The 19,067-nt window shown below is 59.6% G+C and overlaps 1 protein-coding gene across 1 annotated transcript; it reads left to right on the forward strand.

Moving 5' to 3' along the window:
- Positions 1-86: 86 nt before the first annotated feature.
- On the forward strand, positions 87-19,066 carry LAMC3 (laminin subunit gamma 3). The gene is given in 28 exon segments (XM_066332773.1): positions 87-684; positions 4,351-4,655; positions 4,841-4,971; positions 5,791-5,957; positions 6,308-6,496; positions 6,670-6,787; positions 6,868-6,966; positions 7,177-7,313; positions 8,727-8,843; positions 9,150-9,345; positions 9,551-9,663; positions 9,907-10,125; positions 11,537-11,725; positions 11,808-12,053; positions 12,376-12,529; positions 12,638-12,780; positions 12,862-13,040; positions 13,131-13,269; positions 13,678-13,883; positions 14,153-14,229; positions 14,347-14,481; positions 14,788-14,932; positions 15,048-15,209; positions 15,434-15,536; positions 15,639-15,838; positions 15,971-16,117; positions 16,316-16,415; positions 17,057-19,066. Coding segments are annotated over 28 exon segments (4,959 nt in total). The 3' UTR covers positions 17,302-19,066.
- The last annotated feature ends 1 nt before the right edge of the window (position 19,067 follows it).

The raw sequence follows: 19,067 nt of genomic DNA on the forward strand, positions 1-19,067 counted from the left end.
GGAGGAGCCCAGCTCTATCCACACAGGTGAAGATGCAAATCCCCAGTCCACAAAGCAATGGAGATGTTTTGGGGATGGAGCACTGCATGGCTCATCCCCCACGGCCTGGGAACTAGGATGTCCTGCGGGGCTCCCCATCTCCACAGCTCAGCCTCACACAAAAATATTTCGACATTCCCAGCAGCTTCCACAAGATGGACCTCGGAGCGAGAGGAGGTGCCGGGTAGGGGGACCCGTCCCATCCCATCCCATCCCGTCCCGTCCCGTCCCGCCTGCCATCCAGAGGAGGCTCCGAGTCGGGCCGGGAGAGCCGCGGCATGGCACAGCCTCCCTGGCTCTGCCTGCTGGCGCTGCTGGGGCTGGGCGCGGGGGGCTCGTCCTCCTGCTGGGACCCTCGGGGACAGCCCCGCCGCTGCATGCCCGTCTTCGAGAACGCCGCCTTCGGCCGGGCCGTGCAGGCCACCAACACGTGCGGGTCGCCCCCGGAGGACTATTGCCTGCACATGGGAGCCCAGCACGCCAGCGCCCTGTGCCACCGCTGCGACGCCAGCGACCCCCGGCGCCACCACAACGCCTCCTTCCTCACCGACTTCCACAGCCAGGAGGAGAGCACCTGGTGGCAGAGCCAGTCCATGGCCTTTGGCATCCAGTACCCCAACTCCGTCAACATCACCCTGCGCCTGGGTAAGTGCCGGCAGGAGCCGCGGCGGGGTCGGTGGAGGGCAGCGGCTGCATCGAGATGGGAGTGGGTGCTGCACCCTGCAGCTCTTGCTGCCAGCGCTGCATTAAGGACAGGACCCTCCGCATGGTTTTTTTAGGGGGTGTATGGAGGGAGCTGCCCTCTGCAAAGCACTGAAAGGACTCGGGGAGGGTCTGTCGCGTCCATCAGCCGAGCCCCAGGATGCCGGAGGCTGTGCCTGTCTGTGCTGCTTCCCAGCCAGCCGTGCCCGAGGTGCCTGCTCTCCCCTTCACCCCAGGCTGCTTTTTACTCATTATGGAAGCCTGTGGAGCAGGAGGCAGATGGTTCCTACCCTGGGAGAGCCTTGCCTTGGGAGGGGGACTACCATGGGTGCCAAGCCCCTCCTGTTTCACCCCCGTGCGTTGCTCAGGGTGCCTGGTTATGTCTCAGGGTGCCGAGTTCCAGACACACGGTGCAACCCCAGTAGGCTTCCCCAGCTGGCATCCGACCCTCTGTGTTTTAAATACCGTGCAAGCCGCCCACTTGGAGGGGTGCTTAAACCCAAGGGGCATGCCTGGCATTTTAAAAAGGTTTTATAACATTTTCCTGCCATCTAAACTCTCCTGGCTGTTGGCCAGCGCTGTAAAAATCTTCATTCTCTGCAGTCTCCTGCCATCTGCATGCCGAAGGCGGGTAGTGGAGGGGCTGCGGCTGGAGCTGGCGAGGGGACAGCCGACAGTGGCGAGGGGACAGCTGGGTGTCGGAGTGACACTGAGCTGTGCTGGTGGGACACAGCCTGGTCGGGGTGACGGTGGAGGGTCCGTGCCTGCCCCTGCAGCGACACTAGAGCTCCGGGCTGGGTGGAGGTCGCTGCTTTCCCAGCCGCCTGCGAGCGGGCGGACATCTGCTCCTGACCCCGGGCTGGGGCCGGGCTCCCCGCCGGCCACGAGCAGCGGTGCCGAGGAATCTGCCAGCCCTGACAGAGGGGATTTGCCAGCCTCTTGTCCACCTAACGCAGGCTGTCAGATTGTCCCGAATCCGTTTGTGGGTGAGCCGGGGCACAGACCACCGGAACGCAGCCTGTGTGCCTGAGCCAGATGCCGCCGGGCAACTTTGTGGCCACCAGTCCCAGCTCGGCACAGCGACATGTGTGGGCTTCCTTCCCATTCTTTGTCCTTCTTCCAGCTCTTCCCTGGCTCCTCTGTGGTCCTCCTTGGACCCCACACTCGGGTTTCCTATGGAATCCAGTCCCTGTGACTGCTCTGTTGTCTGTCTCTGTTAACACAGCCAAGGGTAAAGCATTACACCGAGCTCATCTTCCAGCCTGTCCCTATAGCCCTTCATGGGCTGGAGCATCCTCTGCAGTTGTACCTTTCTCTCTGCATGGCTCCTATATCTTGCCATGCTAAAAAGTACCATCTTGGTGCTTGGCACATCATTATCTGACCTTTCCCTCTGTTGCTGGGCCCTGTTCTTGTCCCAACCATAGACGTTTTCATTGCTGCCTTAATGCGTTCCCTTGGGTTAAAGGGGGCAAGCCCAACCGGCCCCTGCAGTCCCCTGGAATGAAGCCTGGGCTGAGTCCTTGCTCCTGAGCTCCACTGAGTAATTTCATGTTTCAACCCATGCAGTGTGTCCCCCCAGCCCGCCTGTCTTGCTCAGTCACGCCTCTTGTACGTTCTCCAGAGTGGTTACCTGGGGAGCTTATTAAATAAGACATGGGATGACTTGGACAAGACCCGTGTTTACCTGCATTGTTGTTGATTGGCGTTAATTAGATTATGCTCCTTTAAATCTCTCCTTCCCGAGAGGTTCCAGCCATGCTGTTATGGTGCATTGGGCTTGCAGCTGGTCGATCATCCCAAGTGTCCACAGCTCTTGCATTTGCCCTGTCAGACGTCAGGAAGGAACCCAAAATATCTGCGGCTTGCAAAGGCAACAGATAGCAGGGCTCGTCAGGAAGCACTCTGAATGCCAATGGCTCATTTTGGAGTGTCTACATCAGGCACTATCTGTGTCTGGGACTCTGACTCTGATTTTCCTGTGGGATGAGAGCCCGGGGCTGAGGTTTGGCAGGGTCTAGAGATGACAGGACATGTAGGTGACATGACTGTCCCACATGCTCCTTTCCTCTTTTCCAGAATTCTCCTCTTGGAGCCCCAGAGCAGTACAAGCTGCAGTCTGGGCTCAGGAGGAGGCAGGTGCGCTCTTTCTTCAGGTGACAGCACAGCTGGGAGAGCGCCCAGGGGTGCCGGTGCTGCCTGTGCACCCTTCCCAGCATCACTGTCCTACAGCACGTCTAGCTTTGGGACGTGTCACACCTGAGCTGCAAAGAGGAGACAACCAGCCTGGGTTATATTCTGTATCTTTTTTTCTTTTTTTTTTTCTCCCTAAGGAGGACATGGCTGATTAAAAAGCCTGTCTGGGGAAAGCACACGCTCTCTCATGAAAATTCCTCAGAAAAGTGAATCTTCTCCACCCCAGCTGGAGGCACCAAAATGGGGCTCCCCCAGCGGGGCTGTCCCCTCCCCTCTGGCGGGGCCACTTGGGGCAGGGCCGGTTTATTGACACAGCACTGCGTTCCCTTCCTCTCCCAGAGGAAACTGCCCCGGGAGGTGACGGCCCCGACCTCGCTGTTTCGGTAGACAGCCCCCTTGGGACGGCGCTGTCTGGGAACCGGCGCCTTCCAGGCGTTCCCCCTGCTCGGGGTGCAGGACAGGGGCACCCCCGCTGTCACCAGCCCGGAGCGGTCCCAGAGGGAGCGAAGAGGTACAAGGTGAGGGTGGGACGGCCCAGCTGCAGCCCCTTCTTGGCCCTCGTCACCTCCGGGTGGGCTGGGAGTGGGGCTGTCCCGTTCTCCAGGCGCTCTGCCGGGCACTTCCCCATCCTGGATGGGATGCAGCTGCTTTCCCCAGCGCTGGTAGCCGGCTGCCTCGGCTCCCCCGCAGCAAAGTCGCTGCACATACGCGACAGTATTCATATGGGCCCAATTAAAGGCTTGTTTTCCTAGTCCCGGAATAACCTCTCTAACATTCCCAACTCATTATCTTTTCAAATAAAGCCAAAACCTTGCAGCTAATTGTTTTGTGCTGTCAGGAGTGGTGCTGTTATGGAGCAATCCGGGCTTTGAGCTGGTCCTTCATCTCTGGCAATTAAGTGGGTCTGATGTTCACTTTGGTGTTTTCTCTTTTCCTTTCTGCTAATTCTTTCAAGCTCTTTCAGAGCTCGCCGGATGCCCCAGGGATTGGTGGCCTCTCTTTGTCTTCATCCCAGCAAAGATGGAAGTGATGCCAGGTCCTGGCATGTAGCTCCCTGGGAAGGGATCGGCCTTGACCCTTTCCAACGCCCCATCCCTAAAGCACCACTGCCCTGGGGATGCTTTCAGTGCTGTGGGCCTAACTCTCCCCCACAGCTGCTGGATAGAGCCTGGATTTGGAAGTGCTCTTTGCCCATGCAACCCACACAAGAGGTGGGCACTGCACAGGGGCGAGAGCCAGCTTGGATCTGGACAGGGTTTGGGCTGCACCAAGGAGGAGCTGGTTAAGAAGCTGGGTGGTGATTTGCCCATTTTTAGCTGTGGTGGGTGCCCAAGATGCTTTTGGGATACTTCAGGCTGTGGTGCCCATCGGGGAGGCCAGCAGAGGGTGGCAGCTCGGTGGGTCTGTCCCCAGGCAAAGCTTACGAGATCACCTACGTGCGGCTGAAGTTCCACACCAGCCGGCCCGAGAGCTTCGCCATCTACAAGCGCAGCCGTGCCGGGGGGCCCTGGGAGCCGTTCCAGTTTTACAGCGCCTCCTGCCAGAAAACCTATGGGAGGCGGCCGCGGCAGTTCCTGCGGCCGGGCGAGGACGAGCAGGTGGCCTTCTGCAGCGACGAATTCAGTGACATCTCCCCGCTGAGCGGGGGCAACGTGGCCTTCTCCACCCTGGAGGGACGGCCCAGCGCCTACAATTTTGATGGAAGCCCCGCGCTGCAGGTGCCACCAGCGTGGGAGGGGGAGTGGTGCATTGGGATCAAGGGCATTATTTACACTCACCCGGGGTCAAGGGCATTGGAGATGCACTGCGTCCCTGTTGAAAAGCTGCAGGATGTGTCCTGGTGGGGGTGGGAGCCGCTGGCCCAGACCTCTCCACCGAAGTGCCTTCCCCATGTCCCCTGCAGGAGTGGGTGACAGTCACTGACTTGCTCATCTCCTTGAACCGGCTCAACACATTTGGGGATGACATCTTCAAGGACCCCAAGGTGCTGCAGTCGTACTACTATGCCATATCTGACTTCTCCGTTGGTGGCAGGTGAGGGGCAGCCAGGCAGAAGTGTGGGGATGTTCCTGGGGCTGTGGGACTGAGGCAGCTGCTCCCCACCTCAGTCTTGTCTGAATTTGTGATTTTGGGGCAAACTGCTCCATGATGTGGCTTCCTCCAGTATAAACTGGAGCTGGAAGAGCAGAGATGGGTTATTAAACCTGAAGATCTCCCAGCTGTGCAGAAAGGTTGTCTTTTCCCCACAAGCCCACTCCATGTGCCACCAGCTGTATTTGCTTTGTTCCCTCTCAGCCCAATGGCTTTTAATGACACTGGGGCTCATGTCACTCCTCCCGTGACCCTGCTGGTTCCTGGGCACTCTAAAAGAGGAGTCCTGGGGTTCGAGTGGAAAGATGACCTGAAGCTGCAGAGGCTGCTGGAGGAGCTTGGAGTCAACATAGGCACAGGCAGAGAAGCTGGAACAGCTGCCAGCAGGAATGGGCAGCAGATGTGGGGTAGAGATGCAGGTGGCACCCACTTGGTGCTGCCTGTGGGCTGTGCTGCACATGCCCTTCCCCAGCTGAGAGAAGTGGAAAATTTCCCCATCTCTGGGAGCGCTGTGTGCCCCAGCTGTTGTCCCACCTCTGGGGTCAGCAGCTGGAGCTGGTTAGCACGGGCCACCCACGGTGTGTGACCTCCCCACTGGCCAGGCTGGGAGAGCCTCGGGGACACGCCGGGCGGCCCCAAGGCCGGCCCAGCCTGAGCCAGCCCAGTAGCAGGGTCACACGCTGCACAGCCTGGGCACGCTGCTGCTGCTGCTGCCCACGGCGGTGCTCAGAGAGGCTGCCCCTCGCCGGGCTCTCGCCGCAGGTGTAAATGCAATGGCCACGCCAGCGAGTGCGCGCAGGACGAGGCGGGGCAGCTGGTGTGTGTGTGCCAGCACCACACGGCCGGCACCGACTGCGAGCGCTGCCAGCCCTTCTACCAGGACCGGCCCTGGGCCCGCGGCACGGCCGAGGCTGCCCATGAGTGTCTCCGTGAGTATCGCCCGCTGCGGCCACAGCGGTGGCTGGCCCTGCTGGGCTGCGCTGGTGCTGCATCAGCTCACCCGGCACCTCCTTCCAGCACCTGCTCCATTCTGGGCGGGAGGGAGGATTTGTACCCCGGGGTTCCCCTTCACAGCAGCACCCCGAGTGTTCCCCTGCTCTTTACCCCACGAGTGCAGCCGCCTGCTCCGTGCACGGCGCTGCACCCACCCGTGCTCCCAAGGGAGCCGAAAGCTGTCGCTGCTGAGCCAGCGGGTCCCTGGCCTCATCCGAGCCCACGGGATGTTGCCGTAACCTGCAGTGCCCCCAGGTGCTCACCCGTCCCCCCGCCTCTCCCGCAGCTTGCAACTGCAGCGGCCGCTCCGAGGAGTGCTTCTACGACCGGGAGCTGTTCCGGCGCAGCGGGCACGGGGGACACTGCCGCAACTGCCGCGACAACACGGCCGGGCCCCACTGCGAGAGCTGCAGGCAGAACTACTATCGCTGGGAGCCGCAGGGAGCCTGCCAGCCCTGCCACTGCCACCCCGCAGGTGCGTGCGGCTGTGCCCAGCCGAGCTCCGGCCGCAAAACTACCGCCGCAGCTGGAGTTTGTTGGGAGGGGTGGTTTTGGTGGGTCCTTTCTTGCTCGGGGTTTGCCCATCTTCCCCGTCTTGGATCTGTCCCCGGCTGGGTTGAGCCTCAGGGCAGGCTGGGGTCCCCACAGGCTCCCTGCAGCCCCAGTGCGACAACTCGGGGACCTGCACCTGCAAAGCCAACGTGACGGGCTGGAAGTGTGAGCGCTGCAAGGACGGCTACCACAGCCTCAGCGAAGGTGGCTGCAGGTGAGGAGGAACCCGGCCCTGGGCAGGAGCAGCGGGATGGGACCGGGCCTCACCTCCTGCCTTTATCTCACCCCATCCAGACCCTGCACTTGTGACCCCGCGGGCAGCGTGGGCACCTGCGACCCCAACACGGGGCACTGCACCTGCAAGGAGAGGGTGGAAGGGCACTTGTGCAACAGGTGAGCACCGTGGACCTGGCATGGGGACATGAACACTGTCCCTTTCCCGTCTTCGACTTGGTGGCAAGGCTGTGGGGCTGCATTCTTCTGGACCACTGGGACTGGGGCCGCAAGGAGCTGTCACCAGTGTCCCACACAGAGACACTGCAGCGGTTCCCTGCAGCTCTGCCTGTCTTGTGCCACCAACTCCTGTTTCCTCCCTGTATCCAGGTGCCAGCCGGGCTGGTTTAACCTGCAGCCCCACAACCCCATCGGCTGCACCAGCTGCTTCTGTTACGGCCACTCCAGCGCCTGCAGGGCGGCAGATGGCTACGAGGAGACTCACATCCGCTCCGACTTCAGCCAAGGTAACCACCCAGCCCCGAGTGAAACGGAGGGCACTGCTCTGCCAATTTCAGCCAAAAATGTTTGGGAAGGATGTAGCTGAGTGTCCCTCTTTGGGGCTGAGCATCCCCCTTTGGAGATAACAGGTGGCGGTGATGGAGAGGGTTTTCTCTGGCTTGCCCCTGTTTTACTGTTTAACCTCTGCCTCTGCCCCCAGCTCCACGGGGACAGGCTCTCCGTGACTCCCCGTGGCATCCCTCCATGCCAACCTGGGGTTGTGCACGGCTCAGGGAGGGCTGTGGGGCCAGGCGTGGACATTCCACCACAGCAGTGACTGTAGGGGCACTAAAAATCAACTCAGAAAGAGGGAAAAAAAATAATAGGATGGAGCCTGGTGGGAACTTTCTCAATTATTCCCTGCTCTCCCCATGCTCGGCTGGGGTGTGACAGTGCGGCTGGGCGGGCTGGACGGGATGCTTTTGCCTGGCTGTCGGCAGGGCTGCGCTGGCAGGGCTGGATGCGTGCGGGATGCTCGGGGAAACCCTGCCATCTGCCGCGCATCCCGGCGTGTGCAGCCCCGCTGCGGGGACACCGCGGGGACCGGCACCCACGGCGGGCACCCCGCTCTGCCTCGCCTGTTCCCAGATGGATACGAATGCGCCAGGCACGGGGGGATTTTAATTGCCTTTAAACCGCGCTGCCAATTGCGGTGCTGCTGGAATGCCTTCCACGGCCTTGAAACTGAGCCAGGCTTTAAAACCGAGTCTTTTTTTCCACCCTTCACACAGCCAATTTGGGGCTGCTCCTTTGGGGACTGGTTTGGCAATCTCCGAGCTGAGATGCAGCCACAGCACCCTCCTAAAGCCCTGCTTCCCAAAACATTCCCCAGTCCACAGGGGAGGGGGATCAGATGGAATTTTCTTATACTGGGTGAAAATATAAATTGGGGATAATTTGATAACAGAGCACAGCCCACTTGAGAGATTTCCAAGTGTTTGTCCTGCAGGGCTGGAAGAAATAACTAACCCCGTGGAGGTGGGGGGGAGTTTAACTGGTTTCTTAAGGAAACCAACTTAATGCAATTACACCCCATCTCTTCTGGGCTGCTCCAGCATTTCTCCTCAGGCTTCCTGTGCTCGCCAGCCCACAGTAATGTCAGAATGGCAGCACAGGCAGGAGGGAAAAAATGTTTAAAGATAATAATTTCCTCCAAATCTAAGAAAATAAATAGATGAGGGGTGGTTAAGGCCACCCTCCAGTGCATGAGAGCACAGAGCCTGAGTAGAGCAGGGTGTTACAAAGTGCTGGCCCCTTCCAAGATTTGAGAGTGTTGGGAGGAGGGACAGAGCCCCTGAAAGCAGCACCCTGCTGGCACTGTGCTGGCAGGGACTCACTGCTCCCTTAGCTGTGCACTGTCACTGTGTCCTGTCACACAGGGCTGGAGGGCTGGGCTGCCACAGCTCCAGGCACTACAAACCTGCCTCTGCACTGGGCTGGCAGGGAGATCATCACCGAGTGGGATGGAGAGAAGCCAGTTGATTTTCTTGCACCAGGTATTGTGTGTGCTGGGCCCGTGGGGGGCTGCTCTGCTCTGGGGCCCCCTGGTGCTCTCATTCCACTGCTGTTCTGGTGCAGGAGGCACTGGGCTCCATTCCAGAGCTGAGCATGATTCTGTAGAAGACAGTGGGGGGTATTGGAACAGTGGAGCAGGACCCCAGGAGGGAAGGTTGGAGCTGGCACCACTCTAGGAGGGTGACTGTGGCCCCTCATGATGGTGGTGGGAATAGGACTGCAACGACAGTCCTGGCAGGGCTGGTGCCTCCATGTCCTACAGACTTTACTCCTCTCTCCCCTCACAGAGAAGTTTCTGCAGAACCAGCACCTCAGTTATGGGCAGGTCCTGTCCCTGCTGCTGGGAGTGGAGAATGGGACAAGAACAGAAACTGGGATGCCCCTGCTCCAGGTCCAGCTGCTGCTGGAGGGTGAAGGGATGGAGATAACCATGTCCAGCACCAAGAGCCAGCCCCAGCATGGAAAGCAGGCTGTCACCTTCAGGTACCCATCTTGGGGAGCCTCAGTGGGGCTTAGGGCTCAGTGCCTGATTTGTCTGGGCTGCCCTATACCTGGAGGTTCAGCCCCACTCTCTCCCCTTATGAGGGTTTAATGGTGCTGTGCCTGGGTCCCAGGCAGCAGCCAAGCTGTCCTGCAGTGCCTGGCTCAGGCTGGCCCTGTCCTGCCTCCCTCATTCCCTCTCCAACAGGCTGCACGAGGCAGAGGAGGGTGCAGAGCCTTTGCTGTCGGCCTTCAGCTTCCAGCGCCTGCTCTCCAACCTGACCGCCCTCCGCCTCCGTGTGACCCGCGGCCCCGTGAGAGGTGGGTGGCTCCACAAAACACCCCCGTGGGGACCCAGCTGGGGTGGGACTGGAGACATGGAAGAAGCATCAGGCTCTCTAGGACAAGAGGGATTGTTGGGGTTGTTTTGGGGCACTGCCTCCTCTCTGAACACCCCTAGGCTCTCAAGGAGGTATTTTGGAGTCTCCTGTGCCTGTCTGGAGCATTTCAGAGCAGAGCAGGGGACGCACCATCCCATTCCCACACCGCTCTTTCCTCTCACAGGCAGGTTGTCCCTGAGCAAGGTCCAGCTGACATCCGCTCACCCTGGGCCAGGCACACGGGCGGGCTGGGTGGAGGAGTGCACGTGTCCCACGGGATACACCGGGCAGTTCTGCCAGTCCTGTGCACCTGGATTCAAGAGGGAGATCCCATTCGGCGGCCCCTTTGTCAGCTGCGTGCCCTGCACCTGCAACCAGCACGGGGACTGCCACCCCCTCACAGGTGTGCACCTCCCAGCCCCTCCACTCACCTGTTGCTCCATGTGTGGGTGACAAATCCATGCCTTTGCTTGTTCTGAGGGAAGCTGGAAACCATTGGTGAGGTTGTGGTTCCCAAAATTTGCAAGTTGAATTGCTTGGGTGGTTCTAGGGACAGGGTTCATAACTGCAGAGCTAGAGATAATTACTGAAGTGCAATAACGGTGGTAATTTATAATTAGAGGAGCATTTTTCATGATACTTTATGATCTTTGAGGAGGAGAAAGGAAGGGTGCTGGTCCTCTGAGGAGCGGGGGAGCAGAGAGGGTTTTATAGGCTGGATTTCACTGGCAGCATCACTGCCCGATGAGAGGAGCAGGACAGGGCACAGCTCTGGAACCTGCAAACTGAGGGTTAACCTGAGCAGAGAAACAAGGAAAAAAGCAGGAAAACACAGAAGTGCCAGGCTCGAGGGAAGACACCAGGAGAGCCAGCTCTTGTGCTGCCAGCCCAACCCCTCGGTGGCTGGTTCTCCTCAGTGCGGAGCAACAGTGATGTACGGCCGGGCTGGAGGGGGCTGGAGGAGGCAGAGCGCTCGGCGAATGCCCCTGCCCTGCCCACGAAAACCCGGCGGCAGCTCTGCAAACCCGCCCTCGTCCCGCGGAGCCGGGGCTGGCGCCGCCGACTGCACAATCCCCAGGGATGGGGCCAGCCCTCTGATGTTCCGCCCTGGGCGCTGCCAGCCCGCGCACTTCCTTTAGTTTATTTTTCCACTTCTTCCTGCCACTCGCTTTTTCTTTCTTTTCCATCGTCTGACTCTGCCTGGATGTGGGGAAAATGGAACAACACCCCCTCCTGCGCAGCGTTCCTGGTATGACCCGACCCCAGCAAACACGGGGGAAAATCCTCCCCCTTGTGTCCTCTGTCCCCAGTGAAGCAGAGCATCTGCCTGGAGGTGGGGGGTTCCTCGAGCACTCTTCCTCCTCTTCCTCCCTCTCCTCCTCACAGCCGATTTCGGAAGGCTGACTCACCGGCTCGGCTCGCTCTGGAGATGCTCCCCGGTGGGTGCCGGGCCGGCTGCTTGTGTTTTCCAAGGCAGGCTGGAAAGGACGCGCCTCGAGGCTGAGAAATGTGTTGTGGATTACGGCAGGCGCCGGCAGCCTCCGCACACACTGATGGTGCTGTCTGTGCCAGCGCTGCCTCGTCCCTGCGTCGCTGTGGCCTCCGTGTCCTCTCCAAAACCTTCTCCCTTGACCAAAGACAGGGCGAGGAGAGAAAATGTCCCGAGTACTGGTTGGAGATGCGCAACCCCTCCGTTGGAGCTGCACATTCCTCTTGCCGTGCTCAGCGCTGGGCTCTCTAACCTCCCCCGCAGTCCCTGCTGTTATTCGGGGTTGGGTTTTTGCAGACCCTGAGCTCCATTTTCCTCCTCGCAGGGCACTGCCGGTGCTTGCACAACACAGAGGGTCCCTCCTGCGAGCGCTGCAGCCCCGGCTTTTACGGCAACCCCTTCGTAGGGCGCTCTGATGATTGCAAGCCGTGCCCCTGCCCCGGCCGCTCGCCCTGCACCGAGGTGCCCGGCAGTGGGGAGGTGGTCTGCACCCACTGCCCCCCGGGACAGAGAGGTGAGGCCGGGGCTGGGTGGGCACAGGGGCTGTGGGCATCGTCAGCACGGCTGGATCCTCCCCACCTTCCCGCATTCCCCAGGAAAACGCTGTGAGCTCTGTGATGACGGGTTTTTCGGGGACCCCCTGGGGCAGAGAGGTGCCGTGCATCCCTGTGAGCCCTGCCAGTGTCATGGGAACGTGGATCTCAATGCCGTGGGGAACTGTGACCCCGTGTCTGGCCGATGCCTGCGCTGCCTGTACAACACAATGGGCGACCACTGCGAGAGGTGTCGGCCGGGCTTCTACGGGGATGCGCTGGCTCCCAGCCCTGCTGGGAAGTGTGCACGTACGTACCGCCCCCGGGCACGGCTCACTTGCAGCCCAAATCCTCCCAGCAGTGAAGGCAGAGGGTGGAAGGGGATGCCCAGCAGGTTTAGGGGCTGAGGGATGGTCTAGGTTACCCCCGTGTGTTCCAGAATGTCCTTGGCCCTCTTGCTCCACTGGCATCCTTCCCCAGAGATACTCTGGCCTGTAGGGGCTCTTGGAGCCCTGGTTGATGGGGGAACGTGGCTCTCCACGCTGTCAGGAGCTCAGGCTCCGTGCCCCATTCCTGCAGTCCTATCCACCAGCCCCATGCTGGGATTTAAGGGTTATTTTGTCTCCCATAGCTTGTGATTGCAATCCCAATGGCTCAGACCCGAGGCTGGAGGGCTGTGATCCTGGCACAGGCCAGTGCCACTGCCTCCCACACGTGACAGGCAGAGCCTGTGGGCAGTGCCAGCCTGGCTACTACGGCCTGGAGCCCACCGTGGGGTGCAAGAGGTATGTGGGGCATGGCATGGGGCTGCCAGGGGACAGCAGTGGCTCCACGTTCCCAGCTCTGCTCTCTGCATTGATTTCCTGCTCATGACCCTCCACTTCTCGTGCCAGCTGTGAGTGCCACCCAACAGGGTCACGGGAGAGCGGGTGCCACATGCTGACAGGGCAGTGCTCCTGCCAACCAGGTGTCACAGGGAGGACATGTGATCGATGCCAGCACGGCTTCTTTGGCTTCTCTGCCAGGGGCTGCCGAGGTAACGGGAATGGGGACTGCATCTTTGTCCCTAAAGCAGGGCTGGCAGCCATGGTGTGACGCCTTTCTGCCACCACTGCAGCCTGCAACTGCTCCCCGCTGGGCTCCATCACCCTGCAGTGTCACGAGAACAGCACCTGCCTCTGCCAGCCTGGCTTCGTGGGCTACAAGTGTGACCGCTGCCAGGCCAACTTCTTCCTTGACCCACTGAGCTCGCGCTGCCAGCAGTGTCCTGCCTGCTACGGGCTGGTGAAGGACGAGGTACAGCCTGTGCACTGCTGAGGCAGGGACAGCATCCTCCCCTTGCACTGCCTCACTGTCCCCCCATGTCCCCCCGTGTCTGGCCCTCAGGCTGACCGGCTGAAGGCCAGGCTGCAGGAGATGGAGGAATGGCTGCAGAAACCAGGCTGTGATGCCCACCCGGGCCAGTCTGCCATGCTGGGAGATGCACCCCGTGGAGATGGGCTGCCCAGCCCACACCTCCTGAGAGGTACAGAGGACTCTCCTTCCTTCCACCCATTTCACCCTCTGCTCCCTCAGGGTGCTGTGACAAGCTGGGTGGGTGCAAGGAGGTCCCAGGTGAGCACTGGGTTCAGTGTGGTGTGATCTGGGGGGAAGGCAGGAGAGGGGACATGCTTTTTTTGGGAGGACAGAGCACTGCAGGGATGCTGACACCACTGAGGTCTTGGAGCAGGCAGTGATGGGCATTACTGGGGGCTGAGCACATGGGTGCCCTTTGGGTTCTGAATTTTTGGGTCCCTCCTGAGCACCTAGAGGGACTGTATTCCCCTTTCATTAGTAGGTGTGAGGCAGGGCCTGGGGCATGGGGCAGCCTCACAGGGAAGCAGGGAGCCCCGAGCAACCCCAATGGGCAACAAGATGCTTGTGCTGTCCACAGGGGCCTGGGCCACCCTCTTGGTACAGGTGGGGCAGCTGGCAGGGGCACTGAACACTGCACAAGGCCGTCTCACCAATGCCAGCCGGACCACCAGCTGCTCTGATCACGGACCCCCCAAGACCTGCACCTTGCTCTCGGAGATTGGGGACGTGCTGCAGTCGGCACAGCAGGAGATCCTGCACGCTGCCAACACCCTGGCTACCATGGTGGGGGCTCTCAGGGCTCCTGAGAGGGCTGGTGGCAATCCTGGGGGACACTGGGTTGTGCTTCCCAGGATTGTTGGGGTAGGACTCACCCAGAAGAGTGGGTGAGTGGGAAAGCCTGGGGTCCATGTGGGTGTAGACCTCCTTGCAGCTGAGTCAGGAGGTGTTTTCCTTGCTCTAGCCCTTTGGGAGGTTCTTGGTGGTGCTGGGTGGCAGGGTCCAGGGGTGCCTGCTCCCTGCCAGGGTCTCAGTGCTGCTGTTTGCGTTCCAAGGATATTCCCCAGGACATCCCACAGCAACCCACAAACTGGAGCCACCTGGCACTGGAGGCTCAGGCTCTGTCCAAGAGGTAACATTTGAAGAGGCAGAGGAAGCTGTCAGCCCAGCTGGAGGTGTGCAGGGGGCCCACTCCTTTGCCAGGAGGCCAATCCTCATATCCTCTCTCTGTGTGTCCTTGTCCCTGCAGCCACAAGGACTCCATGGCACAGGTGGAGGCAGTGGTCAGGAGAGCTCTGCGTGCCTCCAACGCCAGCTCCGAGCTCCTGCGGAACCTGCTGGAGGAGAACACAACACAGGACATGCAGTGCGAGCTGGAGGCCGGGTGAGGGCCTGGCAGCAAGGAGGGCTGGCAGGGCGCCATGGCCCCTTTCCTCTGGCCAGGTCCCTGTTACAGGACTCGGTCACGGTGATTTGGCACCTGCCCAACAGACACGTGCTGAGCACCTTCAAATTCATTGCACCACAGTGCTGTAAAGCAGAGGGACAGGGTGCTGCACATTGGGAGGGTTCAGGAAAAGCCCCCAGAATTTTCTGCCACATCCACGTCCAGGGTCAGGTCTCAAGTTGTCCTCTTCATCCTTCAAGGGACCAGTGGGCACTGGCTGACAGCAGTGTCCTGTCCATGTAGGTATGAGGAAATCCAGCAGGCACAGGAGGAGCTGGCTGCTGGCATGGCAAACGTGGCAGTGGAGGCCAGGAGAACTTTGACAGCCGTGGAACAGGCACATGCTGACCTGGCTGAGAGACTTTTGCAGGTGGCTGCTCTGGGGCAGGTGAGCAGCACCCAAGCTACAGCTCCTGCTGGCATCCCTACCTCCTGCTTTACCAGTGCTGCCTCCTGAGCTGGGGGATGATCTCATGGAGCCTCTGGCACTCCTGATCCTGCAGAAGGTGGTGCCAATGCAGGCTGCAGACCTGGAACAGGACCTTGCATTGCTGGAGAAGGCAGCAGCAGCCCAGGAGCCATTGGCTCAGCAGGCTGTGGAGGCATCCCACACACTGGCAGCTAGATTGAGCCTGGAGCTGCAGAGGACTCATGGCTTCAAGCAGGTAATTGCTGCTCATGTGATGGAGCCCCATCCCTGTTCCTCCAGGAACTGGAGGGACCATGCCTGTAGCCAGGGAGCTGGGAGAGGATGTTTTGGGAGACACCTTCCCTTGGGCTCCCAGATGTCCCTAGGAGCTCCCCTGCCAAACAGACTGAATCCCACATTCCCCAGCTGGGTGCAGCTCTTCACCCAGTCCCCAGCATCAATCCTCCTCTCCTCTCCCAGCTGCAGGACCAGGCTGGCTCTGCCCATGACATGGCCACCGTGGCTGTATCTCGAGGAAAAGCTGTGCTCTCTGATGCAGAGTCCCTCCTGGCCAGCTTGGAAGGTAAATTGGCACCAGTCAGAGCATCTCCAGCCACAACTTGGCTCTCACCAGGTGACAAGGGGAGAAGTGGACAGTTTGGTGATGGCCAGGTTGCTCCCACAGGCATGAAGAAAGTGCTGGGGCATCGGAAGGGTCAGGCTGCCCTGAGGAGGAGGATGGCCACTGTGCGGGACAGAGTGATGGTGGATGCTCAGAGGAAGATTAAACAGGCAGAGAAGACACTGGGAAACTCCCTGTCCATCTCCACCAAAGCCCAGAGGACAGCTGGGGAGGCTGAGCAAGTCTCTGAGGAGAGCGCCAAGGTCCGAGCTGAGGGATGTGGGGTGGAGCTGCTGGGCATGGCCAGGCTGGCAGTCATCACCTATGGAGCCCAGGCTGCTGCAGGCAGGGCTGCATGTCCCCAGGTGACTGTTCCCATCTCTGTCCCTTTGCAGAGGGCACGGGCTGTGCTGCAGGAGAGCAAACAGGCCCTCAAACACGCCAGCCAGCTCACCACACGTGCCAACGAGACCCAGCGGGAGCTGTCCCGGCAGGAGCACATGGCTGAGAAGCTGAGGGGAGACCTGGAGGAAGCACAGCAGGTCAGTTGAGTCCCCTTGGGTAGGTTGTGTCCTCCAGAGCACGGAAGCAGCTTTGCCCACAGCCCAAAGCATAGGGAACAACCAGGCTTGTGAGCTCCACTGTAGGGACAATGCCTTGGGGATGTTCCTGGGATCTCCTCTACCATTCAGCCAAGGGTCAATGGTGTCCCTGATCTGGGTGTCTGTCTCTGTTGGAAGGTGGGGTCAGAGGTGAGTGAGATGGCAGAAAGTCTCCAGGAAGCCCGGGGCTCGCTCATGTCAGACATCGAGACTCTGAACAACCTGCTGAACAGCCTAGGTGAGACCTGGGGGAAAATGGGGTGCGGGCTCCAGGGAAAGGGCTGGGCTCTCAGGGCCAGGGCTCTCCTGCTCACTGGTACTCCTGCTTGATGGCCATTCAGGCTGAGCTGGGTGTTCCTTGGCTTAGATCATCCATGGTCTCAGCAAAGAGACTTCCCTAAGGCTCATGTCTTGAGGAAAACCCTCATGAAGAATGAATTGGGGCTTGCTGAATGTGCGTGCTCCTGTCTGCTCTGAGTACACTGATCTCCCTTGGGATCCTCAGGGGGAGCAAGGCTGGCAAAGTCCCTTTGGAACTGAGGGCTGTGCTAGACTGGGTTTGCTCCTTATTGCTGGTTGGTCTTGCTCCAGCTCCCCCTGTTTTTATCTGGGTTTATTTCTGAGCATTCCAGGACCCTTGCAACCAAGAAATTTTGCAAAAGGACGGAAACCATGACCCATTTGTAAGAGAGAGAAAAGTACCCAGGCCCTGCCTGGTGCCACAGTTCTCTTTGCTTATCTGTGATCAGTGAGAAGCTGCAAAGCCTCCATGCCCTGCTGCACCCACTCTCTATAATTTGCCTGGTGCCATGGAGCTCATCCAGAACATCTCCTGTCCAGCTCTCTGCTCTCACCCATGCCCTCTGCCCCCTTTCTCAGGTAACCTGGAGCAGGACATGGATGTGGATGTGGTGCTGAGTGCCGGGAGGCTGCAGCTGGAGCAGCTGTGGCTGCGCCTGGCCACACCAGGACCCTTGGCTGGCCAGCTCAGCCAGCTGCAGCAGGAGGCAGCACGGCAGCAGGAGAAGATCCAAGCATTTGAGAGTGATTTGGCTGAGATCCGGGCTGACAAGCAGAACTTGGAGGACATTTTGCGAAGCCTCCCTGAGAGCTGCTCACAGTGACAGGACGCTGGCTGCTGCCACATGCCCTCTGTGCCCACCCTGCACAGGGAATGGCAGAGGGAAGGACACTCTGCATTCACCAGCATCAATTCCTCCCACCACTCCTCACACTGCCCTGCCTACAGTATCACACCCCAGGTCCTTTTCCACACCTGTTCAGGCTCTGCATCCCAAGCAGTCTGCAGCATGACTCCAGCCACCACCTCTGTCCTTGGGATGGGGGGACACACACCTACCAGGGACCACCAATGTTTCTGTGCAGGATATGGAACCATTCCAGGGTTGATCTCTCACTGTAGAGTGAACAAAGAATCCTCTCAGACCTCCTCCATCCCTCCTTTCCCACCGCAGCATGGCGCACTGGGCAAGGACAGCTTCCCAAGTATGTGATGTACCCAAGCTGTACTGCCTGGTACTCCCTCCTGCCCAGGAGATGAGAGAGGCTCTCACACACATGCTGGAAGCTGGTCCTGCTGCACAGCACCCTGCAGTGTCATGCTCACGGGGCTGTGGTCACAGAGGTGCAGAGAGGAATCCTGGTGAAGGCAGGCAGAGAGCTGTTTGCCGGAGGGCACACAGCTTGCCTGCTTCCCGAGGGAAGGGAGTTCACAGCAGGGGGGGTCTAAATTAGTGAGCCAGAATCAAAGCAGGGGCAAAGATGGATCCTCACCCAGCTCCTGGAAGGCAGGTGGGTCATCCTCAGCCTGCTTCAGTGTGAGAGGAGCTCAGGTCTTGCTGTTCCCTTGCTCCAGGATAACATAAGGCTACAGCCAGCTCTGCTTGGCTCACTGAACGTCACCAGGCATGGATGTAAACCAGCCAATTGCCCCAATCCTAGGGGCTGGGTGACAGAGATGCAGGCAAGGGAGGTGTCGGAGCAGCAGCACCCACAGCCCCACATTCTCACCTGTGGCCCACCAGAGGGGAGCTGGCTGGTGGCAGCAGGCTGTGCAGCCAGTGCGGGCTGTTTGGGGAACAGCTGGACACCCGCTCCTTCCTGTGTCACTCCCACGGGGTGGCAGAGGTCAGTGGCTGTATTGCCTTTAAAGGAAAAGCATTTCTGTTCCTCTGTGCTCCCATGTGGGCTGGGCTGCAGGACAAGCCAGGTCCTGGCTCAGCCCACCTTGTGTTGGCTGTGCCGTGACTCCAGGTAGCTGAAGTCATTCCCATAAGACCAGAAACGAGTCCCCAGGCTGGAGCTTGCTTCATTTTTTAACCGGTTTTACCTACGTTTTTCTGCTCATAGTGCTGCAAATCAAGTTTGCCAAAGTCTTGTGTAATTTATGTAAAATTGCTGCCACCAATGTTGAACTCCCTCAGCAACATCTCTGGTGAGTCCAGTGGTCTGGAAGGAGCACAGGATCTTCCTATTGAGAACAAAACCATCGTCCTTCTAATTCTGCACAAAAGCTGCCCAAGGAGTGGGGTGCCAGAGCTGCAGTTCTGTGGGGGTGTGATGGCAGGGGCTCCCCTGCTGCTGCCCAAGGACAGCTCTGGGAAAGCAAAACCATGAAACAGTGAGAGCACAGCATGATCCGGCTTGGCCAGAGGCAGGGAGTCATGGCCACTTACTGTCTCTCTGGGAGGACAATTATACATCTCCAGTGAACACACGAATTTAATGCTCTTACAGAAATGTCAAGCCTCTGCTGTGTGCCTGCTGCTGAAGATGTGGTTCACGCTGCCTCCTGCCCTCCCTGGAACTCTGTGTTTTCAGCTGGTGCCACCTGCCTAGAGCTGTATCCATTAAAAATCCTTAATATAAC

The sequence above is a fragment of the Sylvia atricapilla genome, chromosome 19 (genome assembly GCF_009819655.1).
Source record: "Sylvia atricapilla isolate bSylAtr1 chromosome 19, bSylAtr1.pri, whole genome shotgun sequence".
Classification (NCBI taxonomy): Eukaryota; Metazoa; Chordata; class Aves; order Passeriformes; family Sylviidae; genus Sylvia; species Sylvia atricapilla.